Source organism: Meleagris gallopavo, chromosome 20 (assembly GCF_905368555.1).
Source record: "Meleagris gallopavo chromosome 20, MGAL_WU_HG_1.1, whole genome shotgun sequence".
NCBI classification, from domain to species: Eukaryota; Metazoa; Chordata; class Aves; order Galliformes; family Phasianidae; genus Meleagris; species Meleagris gallopavo.
In genome coordinates, this window is record NC_139423.1 from 4,592,330 (window position 1) to 4,615,538 (window position 23,209).

The window sequence follows — 23,209 nt, forward strand, 5'->3', positions numbered from 1 at the left end:
TGTAGAGAAAATATTTATTGAGTGTACAGAGCTGCTGTTGGGTTGACCCAAATCACCAACAGCCCTGGGGACCAGGTGAGAATTAAAAAGCAATGACACTTGGGGCACAATGCAGCCATGAGAGCACACGTGTGCACAGGGAGTGTGTGCTGCCAGGAGCAGCATCCTGTGCTCTGCTATGGACAGAACAACATTTGGGTAGGATGCTGCAAAGGGGCCTGAGCTCATTCTTCTTAGTGCTTCTCATCAGCCATGGTCCAAATGTATCCTCATCATTCTGCATAGATCTCATCCACCTCCATTTTTTGTTTTTTGTTTTTAATATAAAATAATAAAATACATTTATATATTTATATATATATACTACCAAAACTGTACAATATTGTATGCAAAAAAAAAAAAAAAAAAAGCATCAGAGGCCGTCATAAGTAGTGCTATTCAACTGGAAGGGTATGCTTTGCTATTGTGGTACCAATGTTAGCAGCAAAGGACAGACACAAATAGGCACAGTAAGAAAGCAGATGTCACCTTGACCCACTACCTTGCAGCTCTTGTATAATAGAACAGAACAAAACCACCATCTCCAGCAGAGAGCCAAGCTGCCATAGAGCCCAGGCCAAAGATGGAAATTGTAGAATCATAGAGTTATTAAGGCTGGAAAGACCAATAGGATCATACAGTCCAACCACAACCCATCCCCACCATGTCCCTTAGTGCCACATCTCAGCAGTTCCTGAATGGCTCCAGGAATGATGAGTCCCCCACCTCCCTTGGCAGCCTGTGCCAATAAGTGGTGACCCTCTATAAATCAGGATCTCATCAGCAGGGATCCTCTCAAAACTGAGCACCTGAGAATAAATCATTTTCTTTGATTTATCTTGGGAGAATGAAGATATGGAGGAATATCTGCAGCAGGAGGTGTGCTTGGATGAGTGGGCATCGAGGAGTGGTATTGGAGTGAGCAGTGGTTGCTTATGGAGGAGATCCACGTACATTCTGCAGAACTGAGGCTGCAGAGCAGGAGGGGGAGGATGAGTTCTGCAGGGTGAGCACACACCCGTGACCCAACCACGAGCTTTGAATGTGCAGAGCTTGAAGTGCCATGGAAGGTCTGGGGGAGCTGCCCAAGCACAGTCCGGGTGAAGCCCTCCTGGATGGTCCTACAAAGCTCTGCCAGCCCCAATGGAGTGTCCTGCTGCCCCAGCTCAGGCCTCATAGAACTGTCTCTCCACCTGCTTGGTGAGGGTCCCGCTGGACGTCACGGTGCGGCTGACGAACTCTTTGGTGACCTGTTTGGTGAGGGTGCTGCTGGCACTTTCCACTCGCTGGGACGTCATCAGCATGCCGTCTGCAACGAGAGGATGGATTCATAGAGCCACACAACATCCCAAGATGGAAAGGACCATGAGTCCAATCCCTGGTCCCACACAGCACCACCCAAACCCTATGTCGGAGTGGTGCCCCAATGCTCCCTGGTCTCTGGTGGTTTGGGGCAATGCCCACAGCCCTGGGGAGCTGTTCCATGCCCACCGCCCTCAAGTGCAGAGCCTTTCCCTAACCCCCACCTGACCCTCTGATGCAGCTTAGGATTTCCTAACAGCTCCCAAACTTTCCATCTTGGCATGAGCCTGTGAGTCCTTGAACTTGAGGGGACAACATGGGGCAGCCACAGTGACGTAGCTGAAGATGGTTATCACGTATCTCTGCAGGAAGAACCATGGTTCAGATCCTCCTCTGGTCCCTACCTGAAAAGTGGGGGTCCAGAGAGGAATGGCTGATACTTGTTTTGGTGGTGTATTCCATGGGGAAGTTGTACACCTCTCTTGTGTACTGCTGTCCTCCAAACTGTGAGAAAGTACCTAGGGAGAAGGAGAAGGGACAAATGAGCCAGGACATGGCAAGGAGCTTCCAGCATCTCAACCCTGCTCAGTGGGGACCAGCAGTAAGCTCAGGAGATTTGTCTTGCTGTCATCCCCCACATTCAGTGCATTTTGCAGGATAAGGACAGTGCTCACAAGGCACAGCATTGCCTTCCTTATGGAGATTATGGAAATTGGAATCACCACCAGATTGGTGGTTTCCAGAGTAGTTCAGAAAAGGAGCCCGGAAGGCACATTCCCTGCTCTGAGAGCTTTCTTATCTCTGCATTTCCAGAAAGACGTGGTTCTGTACCTCCATCTTGAGATTCGATGGTGATGATGCCTTCTCTCTCCGGCCCAACGCCTTGAGTGGTCTTGGCTTGCACTTTGAACTTGTACGGGATGTTCTCACTCAAGTGGGGCACAGTCAGGGTCGTTTCTGGATTGTCACCTTCGACGTAGATATTCCTGGGCTCCCCTAATGCACACAGATATATGACAGAAGTGAGAGTCTCCAATGAGACTGTCCAGTGAGCGTCCAGTGAGAAGGTGGACATGCAAACATTCTCCATTGCTGGCTGATGTCTCAGCTTTCCCTAAGCTTTGTGCCATACACTGGCAGTGCAATCACACCACCCAGTTCTGCTGTTTCAGCACAGCGCTGACCTTCAACCAATAACCTCCATTGGATTTGGGTTGCACTGAGCTACGGGTCTGTCTTCCCACCACTTCTGTTATACTGCCTTTGCTGGAGGCATCTTGTTCTCTGCACAGACTGACACCATACCTCCTCCGTGCAGCATCTCGCAGGTGATCATGTAACCCAGGATGGCCCCGTTGGGTTTGCGTGGTCTCTCCCAGCTGAGCTGCAGGGAGTCAGGGCTGAGGGCAGTGAAAACCAGCGGTCCGGGGGCACTGGGTGTGCTCAGTGTGAAGGGTGAACCTGTGAGAGCATATATGTAATGAAGCAGGAAGGTCTCAGCTATTTGGACAGCTAGAAGAAAGTGAGTGCATGGGAAATAAGTTCCCATTTCCAAATGAAAGGAAGGAAAGGAGCACTTCAGGATGAGTTTAGGGGGGAGAAAACAGCAAGGCCAGTAGCTAACCACAAAGACATCAGTGCCTCCTTCCCTGCTTCCCATACACCTCACCTGGAACAGGGCTGAGTGGGCTCTGTGGGTCCACCTGGGACTCTATGGTGATGACTCCTTCCCTCTCAGGGCCCCAGCCCTCCTCGCTCTGTGCCTTCACCTTGAAGATGTAGGAGTGGTTGGGCAGCAGGTTCTCCACAACCACCGAGTTCTGGCTGGGGTTGGGTATGGTGAGGCGGTGCACCTCTCCTGGGACACACAGGGAAGGGGGACATCAGAGAGGGGTTGTAGGCACAACGACAGAGCCGTGACTTTCTCCTAAATCCTACTTCAAACGGACTATCCAGAAAACTGAGCCAGAGAACTTCCTCCCAAGCCATCTCCATCACACCTTGCCAACCCAGCGGGTAGTGCAGGACCAGATGTTGCCTGGGGGCTAGCAATGGCTTCTTGAAAACTTGGGGATTTTCAGTACCAAAGAGAATCACATTTTCATGAGCTGCCCCAAGTTTCATGTAAAAATAATACGCTCTTATATTCCAGTCCTTCCAAATCCAGCGCGATGACAAAACCTTTGACTAAGATGGTGGTTGTGATGGAGGCCATCTGGTCTAAGGCCCCAGTCCAAGCAATGACAGCAGGTTGCCAAGAGAAGACCTAGCCAAGATGTCACCACCAGAAGCTCCCAGCACCCAGATGAGCCCTCTCCTTGCCCACTGACCTCCGTTGAGCAGCTGGTACTGCACGCTGTAGCCCTGCACCTCCTTCTCACAGTGCGGCTCCTGCCAGCTCACCTTCAGTGAGGTGGGCCCCAAAGCAGAGAACACCAACCGCGTGGGGATGTCAGGGACACCCAGTGGAAACCTGGAATCTGAAGCAAAATGGGACGGTCACAGCAGGAATTTGGGGTTAATTGGGCTGGGTGAGAGAAGGCAGCAGCACACGCAAGCGTGGAATGGTCCTGATGGTCCAGGGAGAACGTGGGGAGAACGTGGGGAGATGTCCTCTGTGCAAGCTAGTCTGTCTGGAGAAGGACTCTGCACACCTACAGGGATGTCCAGTGGCCTTGGGGTGCCACCCTTGCATGGGAGAAGGCAAAGTAATCTTCATGCCCTTTGGCCAGGGACCTGGTGCAGTGTGTTGCCCTCTTGGCTCACCCTGAAGCTCTCTGTCCAGTCTGCCAAATGATTTGTGGACATCTTCAGAGCGAGCACAGCCCTGATCTACAGCTAAACCAACCCAACGCCTCCAGGGACTGCTCAAGGCTGGGACCCACGTTCTCCCCAAGAGTTCTCCAAAAGCCTGTGGGGTAAGAACGAGAACAAGAAGCTTGTTAGGAATGAAGAGGAAGGGGACGATGAGGTGATCAGCTCATTAGATCACAGTGGCAGCAATGGTGAGGGTTAATCAGCCCACATGGCTTGGCACACAGCTGAAATCTCCTGCAAATGGAAAGGTGGTGTGATGGAGGCTCAGCCAGGTCAGGAGGTAGATCAGTGTGGCACACAGAAAGCCATGAGAAAGGGTTTTTGGGAGTAGCTCACAGAGGGCCAGCGGCGTGGCTGGTTATGGGATGCATGACTGGAAGGAGGCACTGGACAAAGCTGTACCTATGTACTTGCAAATTCCCGTGGACCCATCAGTCATGATTATAGAGTCCCGACAGCCAGTGCTGGGGTAGTAACCCTTCACCTTTACCCTGCTCCTGAAACCCACGTCCCTGGGCCGTGGGATTCTCCTCCCAGCATCTTCAAGGATGGGAGGAAGGAATCTCCCTGAGTAATCTACAGACCAGCATAGGAAAAGAAAGAAAAAGAAAAACACCATTGAAGACGTCAGAGTGGGTTCAGCCCAGGTGCTGACTTCTGCACAGAGAGAAATTTCTAAGGATTAGATTTGAACTTTTTTAAAACCTCTTGTCAACACCAGTTTGATGCATGTGCATGGAGATGTAAGGGAATCATGCTGCTAACGTAGTAAGGGGCAACAGCATGAGCTTTGCAGTGTGGAAACAAGGATGTAAATCCTGTTCCCAAGTCAGGGATGGGCACCCTTTCCAGAGTGGTCTGGAAGCAGAGCAGCCTTACTAAAGCCCTAGCACATCAGTGGTAGAATAATAGAATCATAGAATCATTCTGAGTTGGAAAGTACACGTAAGGACCATTGAGTCGAACCTCTAAGGACATGAGCTGCCATTTCTCTGATTCATCAGCCCCTTTGGCTGCAAACACAGCCCTCACTCCAAAAAGATCTGCAAGGCATGGATCCGAAGGTGGTCATGGAATGGAAGAGCAGCCCCCACCACCTCATACTCACCGTGCCCCGCCATCATGGTGGAGTAATCTCTGGTCAGTGAGGAGCTCCCCATCACCCTGTGCTCCTGCTGCACGTGCTGGTGGTAGCTGGTGTTTGCTGTCCTGGTCAGCGTGCTGCTGCTGCCGGAGAAGTAGTCCATGCGGCCATTCAGCAGGTGTTCTGTGAAAGAGGGCACATGTAAGGGGCCTGGCTGAGGGTGGGCTTCTGCTCCAGGCCCCATGGCTTTGCCTTGGCTTTGCCCTGGCTTCAGTTGCTCTGGCAGGTCGTTCTGGAGCTCTCCGTCTTGAACAAGTCACCCAACACGATAAGGGGGAAACAAACGGGTAAACAGAGACGCTGCCCTACACCAGCACCAGACACACATGGTGCCCAAGGTAACTCCAGACCTCGGCCTCACTGGGGCACTGCTTGCAGTTCTCAACACGTTCCCTCACATCCCTCCTTTGACGCAAGCGCAGGTTTATAATTTCAGGTTCAAAAAGAAGGCAGGAGAAGAAAAACAGCCTTTTATGGAGGCAGTTTCTCCTTCTCTCTCTCTGGATCCCATCTCAGTTGGATCTAAAAAGCAAACTGCTTCCTTGTGCTGGTCCTTGGCAGATCCTCAGCAGGCCAGGAGAGATCAGCTACCATAGAATCATAGAATCGTTTGAGCTGGAAGAAACCCTTAAAGGTTGTCCAGTCCAAATTTCTGTTTAACAGTCCAGCAGATATACCCCAGGAGCTCGGGACACTTAATTAAGTTGAGGAGCTGCCTTTGGAGGCGATACTTTCCAGGCATTGTTTGAGTTTGCTCGAGTCTCGAAGGTTCAGCCTTTTGTAGAACAACTTGCTAGCAGGCTCCCAAGTCCATGCCGAGATGGGGGTTACCTTGACACTCGTGAACAGACACACTGAGACTCTACAGCATGTGGACATCACGCCAACAGGAGGACGGGCACATAAGGGGGAGGAAGGGGGCTGACCCAGCCGCAGCCCTTGGCTCAGAGCAGGACGAGACAGGACACTCAGTGCCATATGAAGTCGTCCTTCACCTGCTTGGGGCCGGGGGGTCCCGCTCCTCATGGGGCTGCCCGTAGCCACGTCGCCATCCTCCTCACGGAGGAGACCCTCAGTGTCCGAGGAGAGGTGGCTGCTGCCAGAAAGGCGGGGAATGGTTTCAGGTGGGAGCCTCCAGGTGATGCGGCGAAGATCCAAGTCTTCTCCCAGCAGCGGCACGTATTTCCATCGGGAGCCTTTGGGATAATGTAAGCACCCGTGTTGGCACGGTCTAGAGGGGACAGAGCGGGACACCGACCGCCTTCGTGCTGCTTGCTAGGAAGGGGAAGGGGAACAGCACCCGTTGGCTGATGAGTTCAGGTGGTGCACCATCACATCACTGGTAGGTGGAGGGAACATGACACACACAGTATGCCTCAACCCCAGGGCTGTTTTCCAGCCCTGTGTCCATCATGACAAAAAGTGAGAGTTGAAGTCCCACCATCTGCCTATCACGAGCAGTCTGCTGCACCAATCCCCTGCTCAGGAGAGGCTTCATGCTCCGCAGTGTGCACGCAGGATGGTCAGACACTTGCTGTTCCCATTACTTCTGCCCTGGGAATTGCTTCTGGATCCCAGGCTTTGGAGAACCCCCCAGGAAAGACCCTCCAGATCCCACCAACTTATGGCCAGTCTTTCCCTCCTTGTCCCAGTGCAGTAGACAAGGGAGCCAGCCTCATCCTGAAAGCTAAGCGATGGAGGAAGAGATGAGAGGCCACAGGGATCCAGTGGGATCCAATTCCCTGACCAGTGCCCCCCTCCTGTTGGCTTGGCTGAGATCTTGAGCCTCCAAAGGACTCAGAGATCTGTGCTTTGCCATCTCTGGTTTGCTAACAGTAATTTTCTTGGTCCATTCAGACAGTAACAGACAGGGAAGATGAACACAGAGGGCTATGAAGAACTCCACCACCCCACACTGAGATTTCTCTTTGCCTCCTGGCTAGTACGTGGTCCTATTTAAGCTAATATTAGTCCAGTGTTCCCAGTTCCTGTGCTTTGGAAGTGCTGATCTCCACCAGCTCCATGGTTCGGATCTCCCCATCCCAGTGAGGAGAAAAGGAGCAGTGAAGCTCATTGCTGAAAGCTGTTAAGGAAAGTGAATATTAGAAGTGACCTTTGCAAAACCTGAAGCAACGTACCTGAATCATCAGAGACGCTGGGACGCTTGCTGCCAGCTGGAGTGCGAAGCACGTCCGTGCTGTACATCAGGTAGCTGTCGTAGTCCTCACCTCCTTCAGCATCAATGATGGGGACATCGGGAATGATGGGGACTGGAGGGGAGGTGGGGAGTGCCGTTAGACACACAGCTCAAAACCACGCTGGATCCACCGCGCTCAGGCCTTCAGCCTCCACCAGAGTGAACGGCACAGTGGAGAGGGCGGGGTGTGGAGGAGCAGCTGGGTGATGAAGGAAGCCCCCCAGCACTGCTCCCGCCTCCACTGCCCCCCATCCAGACAGGGCAGCAACTCACTGGACATGGGACGCTTGGGCTGCGTAGCGAGGTTGATGGTGGCTTCTCTCTCAGGTCCCCAGCCAGCACCGTTCCTGGCCTTCACCATGTAGCGGTAGGGCTGGGACTCCCGCAGGTTTTCTATCAGCACCATGCGCTTCTTTGGGTCTTCAACCAGCACCTTCTTCATGGGGCCAATGGGGACTGAAAGTAGAGGTACACGTATCCCCCCATGAGGTCATGAGGCACAGAGAGCCCCACAGCAGCGCATCCTTGGCCAACAGGATTGTTGAGTTTCGGTGTCAGGACACAGCTCGGCTCAGGGACAAGGCATAGAGGCTATCTGGGATGCTCATGACAGGCATGACATTGTCTTGGGGAAATTCCCACACTGAATGCTGAAGTCAGCCTATAGCAGAAGTCTCCTACTACTACCATAGATCTAGGTCTAGACCTATGAACAAAGTTTTAAACATGAAAAACAGCACAAAATACTACAGAAATGAATGAGAATTGAGATTACTCATGGCTTTGCAGGATTAAATCCTTAGTTATGATTTGCTGTACTCCTTCCTGGAAATGACACCTTATCCCAGTTTTCACAATAAATGCCCTTGGAGCCCTTTTGGTTCTAGAATTATAGTCTCATACAATCATTTAAGTTGGAAAAGACCAGTAAGATCACCCACTTCAACCATCAACCCATCCCCACCATGCCCACTAACCCACGTCCTTCAAGGTGACATCTATCCTTTTTTAGAACACCTCCAGGTTTCCTGCTGCAACATGGAACCAGCCCAGATGTGAGAAGTACACTCCAACTAGTAGAGCTGCCCCGGCAAGAAAACAAGCACTTACCATTTTCATCATTAACGAGTCCATAACTGACTTCATAAGCTGTGATCACCCCATTGGTTTCTGCAGGCTCAGCCCAGCTCAGCTGTGTCACAGTGGAAGACACGACATTGAAAGCCAAGCGACCAGGCTCACTGGGAACTGCAATGGCAAGAGTCAAGAGGTTGGGTTACTCCAGCTGGGAGCAAAGCAATCAGGAGCCTGGAGTTCCATAAATTGCAGACACATGAGCACCAATTTGCTCCTACATAGAGAATCTCACCATTCTCCAGTGTGCGGCACTGTATGATGTCAGAGTAGGCCCCTTCACCCATAGCATTATAGGCACAGACTTGCATCTCGTAGTCACAGAAGGCGTAGAGGTTTTTCAGTGTTGCCCCTGGCGATTTGATGTCCATGACATTGACTTCGGATTCGGGGTCACCCTGCACCCAGTATTTCACCTGACAAAACAAGTGATAGCTATAACTCCTTCAAATCTTCACTGTAATAGGTGAGGAATTCCTCATCTCTTCTTAGATCTGTTCTTAGGGCATTGTTCAGCCCTCCAAAATAGGGTCAGAACACTTTGTGGTACCTCCAGACCTCACTGCCTCGTTTGCACCCCCTCCCAGAACAGCTAGGTTCCTTTGGGGCCTTCCCTGCAACGTTGCCCAAAGGTAAGGGATGCAAAGAGGGATGAGCCCAACAGGAAACTTTCCTGCAAGTCTCGCATCCGCCCAACAATGGTCATCAGGGTTGGAGAAGTATTGGCACAGCTGTCCAGGAATGTGGTGGAGTCACCATCCCCGGCGGTATAAACTGTGGAGATGTAGCACTGGGGGACGTGGTGAGTGGGGATGACGGGGGTGGAGTGGGGCTGGAGTTGGCAATCTTAGTGGTCTTTCCAACCTTAATGACTCTATGAAAGGGACCAGGATGGAAGAACTCATTCCCTTCTTTAAGTCTCTTCTCCCCATCCCTTCAGCATGAAGGAATATGGGTGTGAGAGCCGCATGACAGGACCCACACCTCCCCTGGTATCCACACACTCCTTACCTTGTACCCCAGAGGTTTTCCCGTTGGAGGAAACCAACTGAAGTGGATTTCCTTGGAGCTCAGAGCCTGGGCACTGGGATTAAGAGGTGCACTCAGGCGGCCTTTGGGAGACTGGGTGAGCTGGCCCATGCCAGTCAGTGGGGGGACACCATCCACCACCTCTGTAGACACAGGGAAGAGAGAATGCATCAGTGCCAGTCCTCCAAGGAGATGGAAATAAAATAAATGGGCACCTTCCTGGCACTGCCTGGCCATTCAGCATTACTGAAGGATAAATGATAAAAGATAGGATAAATCTCCATCATAGGGAAGGGAGACTGAGGCCACTTGGTGATGCCATCCCCCCAAACCATGCAGCAAGCTGGCACAAAGTCTGGCTCTGATCCCCTGATGTCCTGCACCACCTGCTTCTTCTCACAGTCTTGGAAGAATTTGGCTTCTTGCAGCTAGAAATCTCCAGCTTGGATCAATCTAATGCTGACCACCTCTCCCCCTGTTTTTGCAGCTTTTAATTCAAATCCCTAAGGAAAAGGAGTGAAGAATGCACTCTTATTTCCTTTTTCAGTACAGACCATCCGTCTTCTTCCCACCTATACTCTCTAATGCCTCTAGAGGGAGACCCACATCCACCGTTCGGAGCTGGATGCTCTTCATCGCAGCTCTTAAAGGGTGGGGGGAGGCTGGAGCTTCGTGGCAAACTCCAGGTGAACTGATCCTGCGTGGGGTCAACCACCTCCTGCCGCCATTGCCCAGCAGCTGGCTGCCAGCCCCTACCTGGGTCAGCAATGGTCACTGTGGCCTGGGGGTATCGGCCAATCTTGGCCCCATACTTGGGATGGAGGAGGTCGATGGCAAATTGCTTGACCTGGCGGTTGTGCAGGAGGGTGTCTATCTCAGTTAGCTCCAGCAGGGAGACCTGCACCTCTTTTCGGGTCTCCCCAGGCTGGAAGACCAGGTCACCTTCTGTGAAGACGTAGTCCTAGAAGAGAAGGGAGTAGTGCATGATTATAGCCCACAGCACCCACGAGATGGTTCTCAACCTTCGGCCCTCCCTTCTCCTGGCCATATCTCCTTTGAGCCCTGTTTTTCTGCAGGTTGGTTCCTTTCTTGGTGCCTGCTCATTTCTGCCTGCCCAGGTCAGGAGCCCCATCCTTACCCTGCCTTCCTTGGCAGTGAGATCTCGGGTCCTGTAGGTAACTTGGGACCTCCCGTTGTCTATGATCTCCCGCAGGACAGGGATCTTGGCCACCTTATCAAAGCGGCTGTGGGAATAGGCTGGCTGCAGGAAGGTGATGAGGCTGCTGGCTGGAAGGGGCAGGAAAGAACAAATGTGTTAATGCACTAAGATCCACACTACAAGTGCTCAGGGAGAGAGTTCATAGAATTGTAGAATCATTTGAGTTGGAAGGACCCTTAAAGGTCATCTGGTCCAACTCCCCTGCAATGAGTGGGGAGTTCTTACCACCCAAAGCTATAAACCACATTGGAAATACTACTGCGTGGGCTGGTGGCTTCACCAGTCCTGACTCTTCTCCCTGCTCAAAACCACCCTATGGGAAGAGGCAGCAAATCACTGGGGACATTCACCTGCTGCCCCAAGCACTGCGGGGACCTATGGCCAACCCATGGAACTCTTGCCATGGAATTAGTAAGAGGTAAACTGTGGTGGTCAAATATTTTGGTCTCTATCACCAGGGGTGATAACTTTTCTTTTTATGCTTTAAAAGATGCTGTGGTTTAGACCCCAGTACCTGAAGATAGCAGTCTCTGGCTTGTGACCTATGGGAGCACACAGACTGCACCTTCCTAACAAACCAGAAGTCCATCTGGACGTGGGACACACAGATACAAATTGCCCTTTATCTCATGCCATGGTCACCGCCCTTCACCTTGTTCCTTGATGATGGTGATGTTGACAATCCTGCGTCCAATCTGTGCGATGCCAGTGGGGACATCGATGGCCTCCACCTGCAGCTGTTTCTCATCATCATCATCCTCCCTGATGAAGAGTGGGACACGGACATCAACCAGCTCCACAGCTTCTTGGAATTCCACCATCCCATGAGCATCTGGGAGAAGGGACAATGATGGAAGGTGGGAAACGTCCCCACTGCCCAGGACACAGCATCGGGCTCTGCTCCATACCTTGGTCAGAGGTCACAGTGTAGTAACCTGGTGAAACCTTCAGGTCATTGAAAGCCTCATGGGAAACGTGCTTCTCAGTGACCTTGATGATCTCTGTCTTGGCGGAGCGAGGGGCGGTGAGCACCGTGTCCACAATGGTGTGGTCCTGTCTGGAAGAGAGGAAGACAAGAGCTGAATGAAGTTTGCTTGCTGCTGGAGAGGAGAACAGCATGGAAGGCTGGAAGATCCACTTACCTCTTCCCAGAATTGGGCTGTACCCTGGGAGGGGGAGAAAGAAACAATCAGAGTGAGTAAAACCTTTGGGGAGACAAAGTTCTGTGTGAATCACAGCCCTGCACATGTCTGAGCTGCAGAAGCTGCCCTGCGGGCTGCAGCCATAGGGACCAATGCCAACTCATCCTACAGAAACAACGGCCCCGTTTCATGTTCCCTCCTGTCAGGCTGCTCCCTCCAGCCCTAGGTTTCCCAATGCAGTGAGGAACAAGCCCACGGGGCACCCACAGCTGCTCAGAGCCGCAGGGAGGGGATGGTGCTCCCTGCTCAGTGCCAGCATCCCCATGCTGCAGCAGGCACTCCTCATTGTGCACAGGGCTGAATTTTCCCATTGAGCACCATGTGAGCACTGGGAATGGCTCACAGACCATGCTCCATCCCACACCACAGATTTCACACCCTTCCCATCGCTCTTGGGCATGGCTCTGGGGTACCCTGACCCCAAACAGAAGGTCTTCCCACAGTGACCCACCTGAACTTGGTCTGCTGGGGCTTGTAGCAGCCTGGGATGTGCTTGTAGATGTCGTCCAGCTGTAGGAGCAAGAGGGACTTTCTAGATGTACATCACCCTGAGCCAAGCCCAGTCCTCCCCTTTCCCCCCCACCCAAGGCAGAGATCTCTTACAGCTTGTCCCCAGGGCACAGCTAGAGGCTGCATCTGGAGCAAACCCAATGCAATGCTTTGATAATCCCGAGGATTTGTGCTTTCTTTCAGTAAGAGAGAAAAATCACTTCTTTGAAGGTTCCCATCTCCACCCCCACTGTGCTCAGACTCTTACATTCTCCTCCACTTCCTTGCGCAGCTGCTCGCACTCCCGGCTCTCTGGCTTCACCAGGTTCTGCGTGAAGAGCCGTGTCAGCCTCAGCGACAGCCCATAGGGAACTGGAAGAAGAAATTCCCCACTCTGACAACCCAGCCAACAGCTGGATGCATGGTGTCCGATCACACGTTGCCAACAGCCAAATCCCATCCAGCATCAGCCATGAAGACCCTTGCCATGGGTTTGGAAGAGACATGATAGCTACTGGGGGCAACCACTAAGGCTTCATGTCCTCCAGCATCTCCTCCAAGCCCCGTTCCTCACATCTGTCACTTACTGAGGTCCTTGGGGTTGAGGGCAGCGTGGGAGGTGAAACCCTGCTTGTGGACATTGTTGTTGATCTTCCAGCGGACGGTGTCCCGACCCTTGAGGGATCCACTGCGGACCATGGGGGTGTCCAGGTGGTCTGAGGACATGAGGCTCTGGCGAAGCATGTAATGGTCCTCCTTGAAGCCAACAGTGCGACCTGCAGAGTTGAATAACCATAAAATCATGGACTATCCCAAGTTGGAAAGGATCCATGAGGATTATTGTGTCCAACTCCTGGGTGCAGTGGATGCCAACCATCAATTCCCCAACAGCAGGAATTCATCCTGGGGAATCTTCCACCAAGCTAAGGGTATTGGGAGCACAGTGGGGCCAACAAGTTGGTGGCAAGAGTGGGGGTGTCCAAGAGTGGGGACAGCATGCAACTCAGCTTGGAGAGCCAGCAGAGGGGTTCCAGTTGGGGAGGGAGGATGATTAGTATCTTGTCTCTCTGATAAGACATTGCCCTGATTCACCTCCCAATTGAGACAGGAAGAGGAGGAGGATGCCTACTTGTGTGTATCCCCCCACAAGAAGGCAGTGACCCCACAGACCCCTCTCCCCATTCAAAGGGCTCATACCTCGTGCACAGCAGGGGAGCAGGGCAAGGCAAGCCTAGAAAATAAATGACCAAACACACAGTCACTCTGTAGTCAGGGCTGAAACTCCCATCTTCAGCTGGGAGGTTTTAGTGCTGGAGTGGGGACGGATGGGGCTCTGGAAGATGATCTTAGCCTGGCAGCCTTTTAATGGGGAAGTCACACTGCAACTCCCAGTGGTGCTGGATGTCAGTCAAGAGGCAGCGCTGATGCCCCAGCTACAGTGGAGGTGGGCTGGGTTTGGATGTCACTCACCTTGCAGCAGGCGCAGTACCTCCAGCACAGCAGCAGCAGCAGCCCCAGGAGCAGGATGAGGAAAATGAGCAGTGGGATTAGCCAGAGGAAGCTTCCAGGAGGGCACTCTGCAAGCAACAGCAGCATCAGCAGAGCATCAGCCCGGGGGGGAAGTGAGGAGCCAGGTTCAGCCTGGGAGCATCATTCCCAATGCTCACAATGAGCAATGCTGCCCAGGGAGAGCTCTGCCACTTCTTTGCTCACCTTTCTTCTTCTGCACCTGGACGGTGGCATTGGGGAGAACACTGGGGTCTCCCTCCAGTGTGTAGTGGTAGGTGCAGTCATCCTCTTCATCCTGGAAGGAGCAATGCTCATTGGCCTCCTCTGCAAACAGATTGGGAACACATCATCAGGCTGTGGTCACCAGGGTTAGCACCCTCCCAGGCCATGCACAGGGCAGGCAGATCCCATGTCTCTGCATCTCAGTACCTTTCTTCAGCTCCTCCACCATCTGCACATGGAGGTGGCATGTGCTGCAGTTCCCTTTCCTGTTGCCTGTTCCCCAGGCCTGGCACTGCACACAGTCCCTGATGCTCTCGCACACAGCCTGGAAGCCCTGGGCAGAGGCAGATGGAGAAGATCAGCCCTGGGGAAAGCACCACACCCAGAGCAGGCTGCAGAGATGCCATCCCAGCACTGCAGCACCCACATTAGGTGGCCTTCCCAAAATACGACTGAGCTATCTTTCTTCACAAGGGATTAGCAGTGAGGAAACTGAGGCACTGAGCCATGAAGAGAGTTTTTCTGGCCTTGAGGCAAACCAGAATAAGGCAAGAGCCAGGACCTCTGCCCCATGCACACCCTACACACATTCAGCTCCACACGGCTTTAACACTGCTGGGGAGCTGGAGGGCATGGCATCCCCCCAAGCTCTGCACTCCTTCCCCAGCAGTTCACACTGGGAAGGAGAAGTGAGAAACCCAAAGGACCCCACGCAGATCCTCACCAGGGAGTAGCTGATCTCGCAGGTAGAGCTGGTGTACAGGGATGACTTGTCACAGATGCACCGCCCGCACTCACACCTCCCCTGGTTGTTGCAGATGCCCTGGGGGAGCAGAGGGAACAGTGGGTGTCACAGAGCATTCACACATTGGCCATGATACCAGGTTTTGCTGCTGGGACATTGCTGTGGGTGCCTGGGACATACCCCCCTGCTGTCAATGCAGGTGTCATTGCTTGTGGGACACTCACAGCCAGGGCCCTCCCAGCCGCTCTCGCACACACATGCGCCCTTGGAGCAGCGACCACGATCTGCAAAGTGAGAGAAGACATCACTGCATGGCACCCCAACATGGGCTGCATCCCTGAGCCTGGGTGCAAACAGAGTGCCCCCATCTCCATGCACATGTGCAAGTGTAGAGTCCCCCAGACCCATCATGTTCTTCATCCTCATGTCCCAGTGCCACCAACTGGGGTCACAGGGACCTGCAGGCACTGGAGGAGGGGATCATAGAATATCCCTTATCATAGTATATTCAAAGTTGGGAGATATCCATAGGGATCGTAGAATATTCAAAGTAGAAAGGGACCCATGAGGACCATAGAATATCCCAAGTTGGAAGGGACCCATACGGATCATAGAATATCCCAAGTTGGAAGGTGCCCATAAGGATCATAGAATATCCCAAGTTGGAAGGGGCCCATAAGGATCATAGAACATCTCAAGTTGGAAAGGACTCATAAGGATCATAGAATATCCCAAGTTGGAAGGGATCCTTAACAACCACAGAAAATCCCAAGTTGGAAGGGACCCATAAGGATCATAGAACATTCCAAGTTGGAAGGGATCCATAACAACCATAGAATATCCCAAGTTGGAAGGGACTCATAAGGATCATAGAACATCCCAAGTTGGAAGGGACCCATAAGGATCATAGAATATCCCAAGTTGGAAGGTGCCCATAAGGATCATAGAATATCCCAAGTTGGAAGGGGCCCATAAGGATCATAGAACATCCCAAGTTGGAAGGGACCCATAAGGATCATAGAACATCCCAAGTTGGAAGGGACCCATAAGGATCATAGAACATCCCAAGTTGGAAGGGACCCATAAGGATCATAGAACATCCCAACTTGGAAGGGACTCATAAGGATCATAGAACATCCCAACTTGGAAGGGACCCATACGGCTCGTTGAGTCCCGCTCAATGGCTCTCACCATTGCAGAGGAAGCCGGAGGTGCGCGGGCACTGCAGCACGTCGTATTGGCAGAAGTCCCCATCGAAGCGCTGCATCAGGTCCTCAGGGTAGCACTGACACTTCCCACAGAGACATTCACCCCGACCTGAGCATGGCTCCACATCTCCAGGGCGGATGCAGGCTTCGTTGTTGAGGGATGAGGCCGGAGAGCAGTCACACGTGTCCCCTCGCCTGGGGTGACATTGAGAAGGGTGGGAGCAGAGCTTAGAGACTGCGCCTGGGCAGAATCCTCAGGGCATGTGTGAGCATCACGCTGTGTCCCCAGACATGGCAGAGGGACACGAGGCTCGGTGAGGTCCTTACCAGCCTGCGTGGCAGATGCACTGCCCACAGATGAAGTCCCCATGGAAGCTGCACTTGGGTGAGCGGAAATCTGGTTGCTGTAAGGGCATAGAGAAGAGGTGCTGCTGGGTGGGTTCAGTTCCCCCACAGTCACCTCAGGCATCAGAAGGCAAAACCAAGGGAAAAGCTTTGCCCATGAAACTGAGTTTTGCAGTAGGACCATGAGCTCAAAGCAGCATCCCTGAGTCTCCCAATCCAGAACGCCAAACCTCCTGCCCAGGGCCAAATAGGACCAGCATTCATTGGCCACGCACAACCTGTACATACCTGCTCACAGGGACACACGTCGCACACGACAGAGGCTTGGACTTGGAGGCTGTCACTCAGTGAGGTGGGTTTCACATGGATAATGCCCTGCCGGTCCTTCTCAGGGAGGGTGCAGACGTGCTGCCCACCAATGTGCTCCAGAGCCTTCACCCGCACCTGGAACTTACCCTGCAGGGATGGGGCAGCTGGGTGAGCCCGGAGGAGTGACCCCACCACCGAATCCCCAGGAGGGAGGAAGCTGGGATGCTCCAGGAGCTCAGCCCTCCCAGGGACCTACCACTTCCCCACGGGTGATGTGGAAGGACCCAGATTCGGTCTTTTCATACATTGAGGAGATGAATTCCGTCTTCAGGGCCTTGGGAACGAAGTCAGCTCGGATGTCCATCTTGGAGCGGATGCGCTGGGTGGACAGAAGGGGATCACAGTGATTTTTCAGCCCTACTGAAACCACATCCCACCCTGGGAGCGAGAGCAAAGCCCTGCAGAGCACCGTTACCTCAAAGGCTGTACGAAGCAGTTCCACTATGTTGGATGAGTCCTCCTGCAGCACCCCTATCTCAGAGATGGGGAAATATTTGTGCAGCTTCTGCAGAGAAAAAGGGGCACACTGAGGTATGACACCATGGTGGCAAGTCCAGCTGTTGCCCCTCCTGAGCGCTGTCTGAGGCAGTGACCCCACAGCTCTCCTTCGCCCAAGTTCGGGGTGATGCTTTTGTTCAGGGGCTACTGTGATCAATAGGCAATATTTTAGTAAAAAAAAAATAAATGTGTGTTTAGCAGGAAAAAGAGGCAGGGAACTGCTTAGGAAAAAGGGGTCAACCATGTATGTCCTTAGGGATGTTCTCAGCTCAGCTTGAGGTCTTGACCAAGGTCTCAAGGTCTTATTGCTCTCCAGCTCTGTGTCTCCACACGAACAAAGGAGACTCCTAGGAGCTCAGATTCCTGCATCCCAACAACACATCTTGGGGCCTTTCACAACCCAAACCAGAACTTGAGAAGCCATGACACAAATTCAAAGTGACAGACATTGCTTCAGCACTTGGGAACCAAGAGGAGCAAGAGATGGTCCTGAAAGAAAGGTAATCCCATAAAGCTCCCTCACCTCATAGTAGCTGTAGGAGTGGTTGGTAACAGCAAAGATGGGAATGATGTTGTGCTGACCCAGCAGGCGCACTAGCGTGGGCACCGAAGGGTAGTCCTGCTTGGTGTCATACACGTAGGTGCCATGGGTGTCCAGGTGACACTCCTCATCATTCCTCGCCAGGATCCCTGCCAGGACGTTGGTGCCATCAGCTTCGTAGTGAAAGGCTGACTCGGTGGAGAATACAAGCAAGTGTGTGCTGTCCTTCCTCCAACCAATCTTGTCCTACAGATGGGGAGAAAGAACCTTTACCTCCAAGCCCACCACACAGCAATTTTGGTCATTGGTAGGGCTTGGAAAACCCAACTCATCCAGACCAGACCATTTGCTCCCATCTCCCCAGCCACTGTCACCTCGCAAACAGCAGTCTGCAGGATGGCATCGAAGCCACCCTCAGGTGCATCCAGGTTTCCAGAGATGCGTTCCTTCCTGAGCTCCTGGCTGAAGTAGTTGATGTTGTTGGTCAGGCGGATGACGTTCTTGAAGGAGAAGGGGGAGTCGGCGTTGTTCCATGGCTCACGGAGCCTATGAGAGAGCAGGAGGGCAAAGAGACGTTCCAGCAACCCCAATGGGGAGCTGCATATCTGTACGGCCCCCCAGCCTTACTCACTTCTCGGGTCTCATGTCTGTCTGTGGGGATGAGACTTTGTCCACAAACTTGCCAAAGCCAATGGTGTAATTGGAGGTGAGGGCTTGCAGGAACTCAGCTGGAAGAGAGGAATAGATGTGAAAGAGGATAAACCCATTATGTTGCTGCTCCACAGAAAGGTGTCCTTTCCTGGGTGCCATCTCTGCTGGTCACATCTCAGATTGGACTCCAGGGATTTAAACTCTTTGGGCTCAGATCTTGTCTTTTTGAGGTAGAAACCTACGCCTATTTTGGCAGCTCCTTTCCAAGACAGAAGCTTCCAACACAACCCATGCCTACAGGCTAGAGGTGCCAAAGCCACTCCACAAAACAACCCCACAGGGCAGAGAGAGAACACGTGATGGGCCAGGAAGGATCCACCCAACAGAGCAGCAACAAGAAACTAATAGAAGTTTTATCCTGACATGGAATCCTGTGCTCCCAGCTCTCACCCAGGTTATGCCCCATGCTCTTGAGATTATCCAGGTCATCAGACATTGAGTAGGAAAAGTCCATAAGGATGTAGAGATCCACGGGGCTCTCCAGGGGCTGGAAGACGTCCATGTTGAAGCTCATCTCCTCCCCAGCCCGTAGGCTCATGAACATGGCCTGAGGGGCCACCTGGGTCCTCTGCAGAAATGTGTTGATGCTGATGTTCTGCGGGGGAAGAGTGGGGTGAACGGGATGGACTCCACCTCTTGTAGGCAGGTAACTTATGGTGGATGCCCCAACCTTGGTGACACCCAAGGTCAGGCTGGACGGGGTGCTGAGCACTGATGGAGCTGTGGGTGTCTTTGTTCATCGGAGGGAGATGGACCAGATGGCCTTTAAGGATCCCTTCCAACTCAAACCATTCTATGAATCTACGACCCCACTCCCTGCCCTCAGAGCAACAGTTCCCTCATGCCCATATGTGCCCAGCTGGGTGCCTTCCCAGACATCAACATCTGGAGATGGGGGACCCTGCAGTGCCCACCTGCTGAGTGCGCATCTCGCCCCTCGTGTAGACGATGCCGGCCTCCCCGCAGCCATAGCGCAGCAGGTTCTCCCGCAGGTCACAGCGTGGCTCCTCAAAGTTCTGCATCATTATGAGAGCAGCGTTAAGGGCATCAAAATAAGGGAAAAAGAAAAAAAAGAAAAAAAGATGTGAAGTATTGGCACAGGTTGCCCAGAGAGGCAGTGGTGGCCCATCCCTGCAGACAGTCAAGGTCAGGGGATGGGCTGTGAGCACTGACGGAGCTGTGGGTGTCCCTGCTCAGTGCAGGGGTGGCACCAGATGGCCTTTAGGGTCCCTTCCAACTCCAACCATCCCGCGATTCTTTGATTGAGTACTCCTGCAGGAAGGCCATAGTAGAGTCCAGTTGGGCCTGGCGAGCCCTTGTAGGGCAGAGAGATGGAGACAAGTGTTGCCCATAAGATCCAGTGTCCCCTAGCACACTGGGGAATGGGAGCACCTGGGATACAGCTCTCCCTCCATCCCATGGGCAATCCTTCCCACAAAGCCTTTCAGCCCTGGCCAAAGGGCATTCGTTGATAAATCCCAGTATTTTGGAAGTTTGCCCCAAACTTTCCCGGCCTCCCTTAAGTCAGTGTCTGAGCTAAGGGCAATCCACATCTCAGAGCTTTGGGTCTGCAGCCAGAGGCTGACTCTGTTCTTGGGTTCCTCCCTTGGATTTCCCGTTGGTGGGGTGCAGGGTATGGAAGCAGCTGGGATCAGAGCCCCACACCCCTGCCTGCCCTCACCTCCTCGGTGCAGAAGGAACACTCCTTGGCCACACGGATGCACTCGGTGCAGCTCTTCGCCCGGCTCTGCACACAGCGGTTATCTGGAGGGGGAAGATTGCAGCACAAGGAATGCAGAAAATAAATAAGGATGAGAGGTGCAAAGGCCAACTCTATTCCCAGGGAGTCGGAGGTTTTGCTGGGGCGGATGGAGGAAGGTTGCACTCACTTCTGCTCCGTTGGCCAAGAGTGGTGGTGCACAGCAGGGCCAGCAGCAGCAGCAGCCCCACACATGGCCCTGGCAGCACGGCCATCCTCTTCCTCCTGCAACACGTGGGATGCTGAGCAGTGGAAGAACCAGGGCTGGAGGGGAAACATCCCAAAAGGAGACAGCGGTGTGCCCAGCAGAGCTGGAGCATGGGCACAATCCCTGCTCTGAGCAGGGCAGAACACAGCATCAGAACTAAGAGCTCCATGCAGGCTCGTGCTAGAGACTCCTCTGCTGGATCAGGGTGGCTGCCACCCCATTGCCACCCCATTGCTGGGCAGAGCCCAGCGTCCTTTGCACATGAGAGCAGCAGTGTTTGGATCCAGCCCTGGATTGTCCTGAGAGAGAGCAAAGTGTCCACCTGCACCCCCCACAAAGCAAAACACAGCGCCGTCCCTCCCGCTATTTCCTATTACAGTAAGAGTTTCCAGGATGGCCGAACAACAAACAGAGGGTGAGGTCTTGGGAAATGCCAGACCCAGAGCTCTGGGCTGCCCAGAGCTGTCAGGAGGCTGCGTGGTTTGGAGAGCACTGGGGTTCCTTGCACAGGTTCCAGGGGAGCCCACAGAAATATACTGAATGCACAGAGCTGTGCAGATGCAGAGGTCGTGGCAGCAAGGACTCCAACACGGCACCAGTGCTGGGATTTCTCTCTCTGGGTGCTCACATAGTAGCTGGATACATGGCAACAGCCCCATTGCAGAAATAGGGAAAATTCTCCCATTCCAGTGACCAGAGCTCAGCTCAGCCCTATGGTGCAGACCCAGCTCCTCTCCTGCCCACGAGCCCAGGCAGAGTCATCACGGCACTCCCTGGCCTTTGGGTACATCGACGCAGTTACGTCCTTTTGAGAGCTGAGATAAGCAGCCATAAAGCACAGCTTGGTGTTGACATCCTGGTGCCCTGTGCACTGCCAGCTTTGAAATATTTGGTCCCACCCCGCATTGCCAGTAATCCGTGCTCAGACTAAAAGCAGAGTAAAGCGGCCATAACGTCATAGAATCCACTGAGTTGGAAGGGACTCCTGAAGGTCCTCTAGTCCAACTCCTCTGCCACGAACAGAGACTTACTTGGGAAAAGTCGCTGTGCTTTGGTTGGGTTTTCATAGCAATAAAAAAGAAATCTGCTCAACTGGGAAGGATTAGGAGACAAAGTGGAGCTGATCCCAATGGCACAAAAACACCCGACCTCTCCCCAGCCACATCTCCTCCTGCTCTTCTTCCTCTGCCCCCAGTCTCCATCTCTGCCTTGCCAAAGCCAACACGCAGCTCTGGAAAGCACCGGGGAACCCCTGGGCTGCATGCTCACACCTGAGCAAAAAGGACCTCCTCCAAAGGAACCACTGCAGGAACAGTGTGGGGACAAGCTGGGGCAGCAGAACCTGTCCCCACGTCCCTGTCAGCTTGGTGTTGGGAAGGATGAATCTGCAGTCAGCACTGCCCTGGAGCAGATGGAGGAAGAAGGCTGAAGAATGGGAACCCAATATCCTAAACCCCATGCATATACCTCCCTTGTATGCCTTCGTCTGCACAGCTTTGAGATTGGGATGGGCACAGCAGCCATCTGCTGCATTTAGACTTATGAAATACCACTGGGGACAGGGCTGTTGGCTCACTCCTCCTTCAGGGACAGCAGCCTCAGGGTATCCAAGCACCCAAACACACCCTCCTTCCAGACGTGATCCTGTGTCACCTCTGTCCTCTGTTTCATGGGACATTGGAGTCTGCAGGGATCCAACCCAGCATCAAAGCAACCCAAGGGGTTGGGGACAGCGTGTCAAGGTCCCCAGCACAACCTGATCCCACTCTGCAATTACAGACCCCCTGAAGTGCAGTGGGACCCACGGGATGGAGGAGGGGACGGTGGTGGGAGGCAGCTGGAAGAGCACCCAGTGCTGTGCCAGGAAGAACCCAGCACCCAGGTGGGCACATGCAGAGACTTCACAAAGCTCAGGAACCACCAGGACAGACCCCCAGAAAAGCACCACCAACCTGACCCGCATTTCACAGGGTTTGCAGCCAGCGACCTGCTCTGCAAAATAACCTCCGTGAGCTCTCAGTTGTGCCTCCCCAGGACTTTCCTCTTGTAACCTTTGAAACCTGGGAAGAACTGTCTCCAAAAGCAGCAGCACTGCAGGCTGTGTGCTGTCCCAATGGCACAGGCATGGCCCCCCCGGGCAGCTTTGTTCCACCAAATAACTTTGGAAAGGAAAAGCGCTTTGCACAGCAGAACTGCCCAGGCACGAGCAGCGCAGCTTGCAGCAAAAAGGCAGCAGAAAGCACACAGCTAAAGGAGAAGGGGAAACGCATGCAGCTGAGCCCACCTGCCCTGTGCTTTCATCCGCCCCCGAGTCAATCAGCATCGCCAAATTAAAAACAAACCCAACGCCACGGAGCGCAGATGAACTAATTCCACAAACCTCATTAGAGCCGGTGCTGACAGCGTCCAAACCTCCGCCGTGACCCGAAGAACAGCACCCACACAGCGAGCCAAGGAATTCCTCCAACAGCAGCAGGGAACACACTGCTCCGCTGCCACCGGTTCAGCTCTGGGCCGGGCCT

The 23,209-nt window shown here is 53.2% G+C and overlaps 1 protein-coding gene across 3 annotated transcripts; it reads right to left on the reverse strand.

The window, feature by feature from the left end:
- Window positions 1-23,207, reverse strand: ITGB4 (integrin subunit beta 4). 3 transcript variants are annotated; one of them, XM_010721368.4, is made up of 41 exons: window positions 23,068-23,207; window positions 20,610-20,704; window positions 20,402-20,484; window positions 19,635-19,736; window positions 19,111-19,315; window positions 18,641-18,737; window positions 18,384-18,555; window positions 17,992-18,255; window positions 17,386-17,475; window positions 17,167-17,289; window positions 16,890-17,057; window positions 16,584-16,660; window positions 16,240-16,451; window positions 15,229-15,332; window positions 15,028-15,126; window positions 14,511-14,637; window positions 14,286-14,405; window positions 14,043-14,149; window positions 13,770-13,803; window positions 13,160-13,348; window positions 12,841-12,944; window positions 12,535-12,593; window positions 12,024-12,047; window positions 11,790-11,938; window positions 11,534-11,713; window positions 10,801-10,949; window positions 10,419-10,623; window positions 9,645-9,805; window positions 8,869-9,049; window positions 8,610-8,747; window positions 7,773-7,955; window positions 7,441-7,572; window positions 6,298-6,498; window positions 5,267-5,425; window positions 4,561-4,734; window positions 3,672-3,821; window positions 3,011-3,199; window positions 2,647-2,802; window positions 2,173-2,337; window positions 1,746-1,859; window positions 1-1,348 (listed from the first exon to the last, which is right to left on the reverse strand). In XM_010721368.4, the coding sequence occupies exons 1-41, from the start codon at window positions 23,070-23,072 to the stop codon at window positions 1,206-1,208; spliced, it is 5,589 nt and encodes a 1,862-aa protein (XP_010719670.1). In that variant the 5' UTR covers window positions 23,073-23,207; the 3' UTR covers window positions 1-1,205. The 3 variants fall into 3 exon arrangements, with proteins under 3 accessions (XP_010719670.1, XP_085096118.1, XP_085096117.1); XM_085239992.1 differs by lacking the exon at window positions 6,298-6,498; XM_085239991.1 differs by lacking the exon at window positions 4,561-4,734.
- Between the last annotated feature and the right edge of the window lie 2 nt (window positions 23,208-23,209).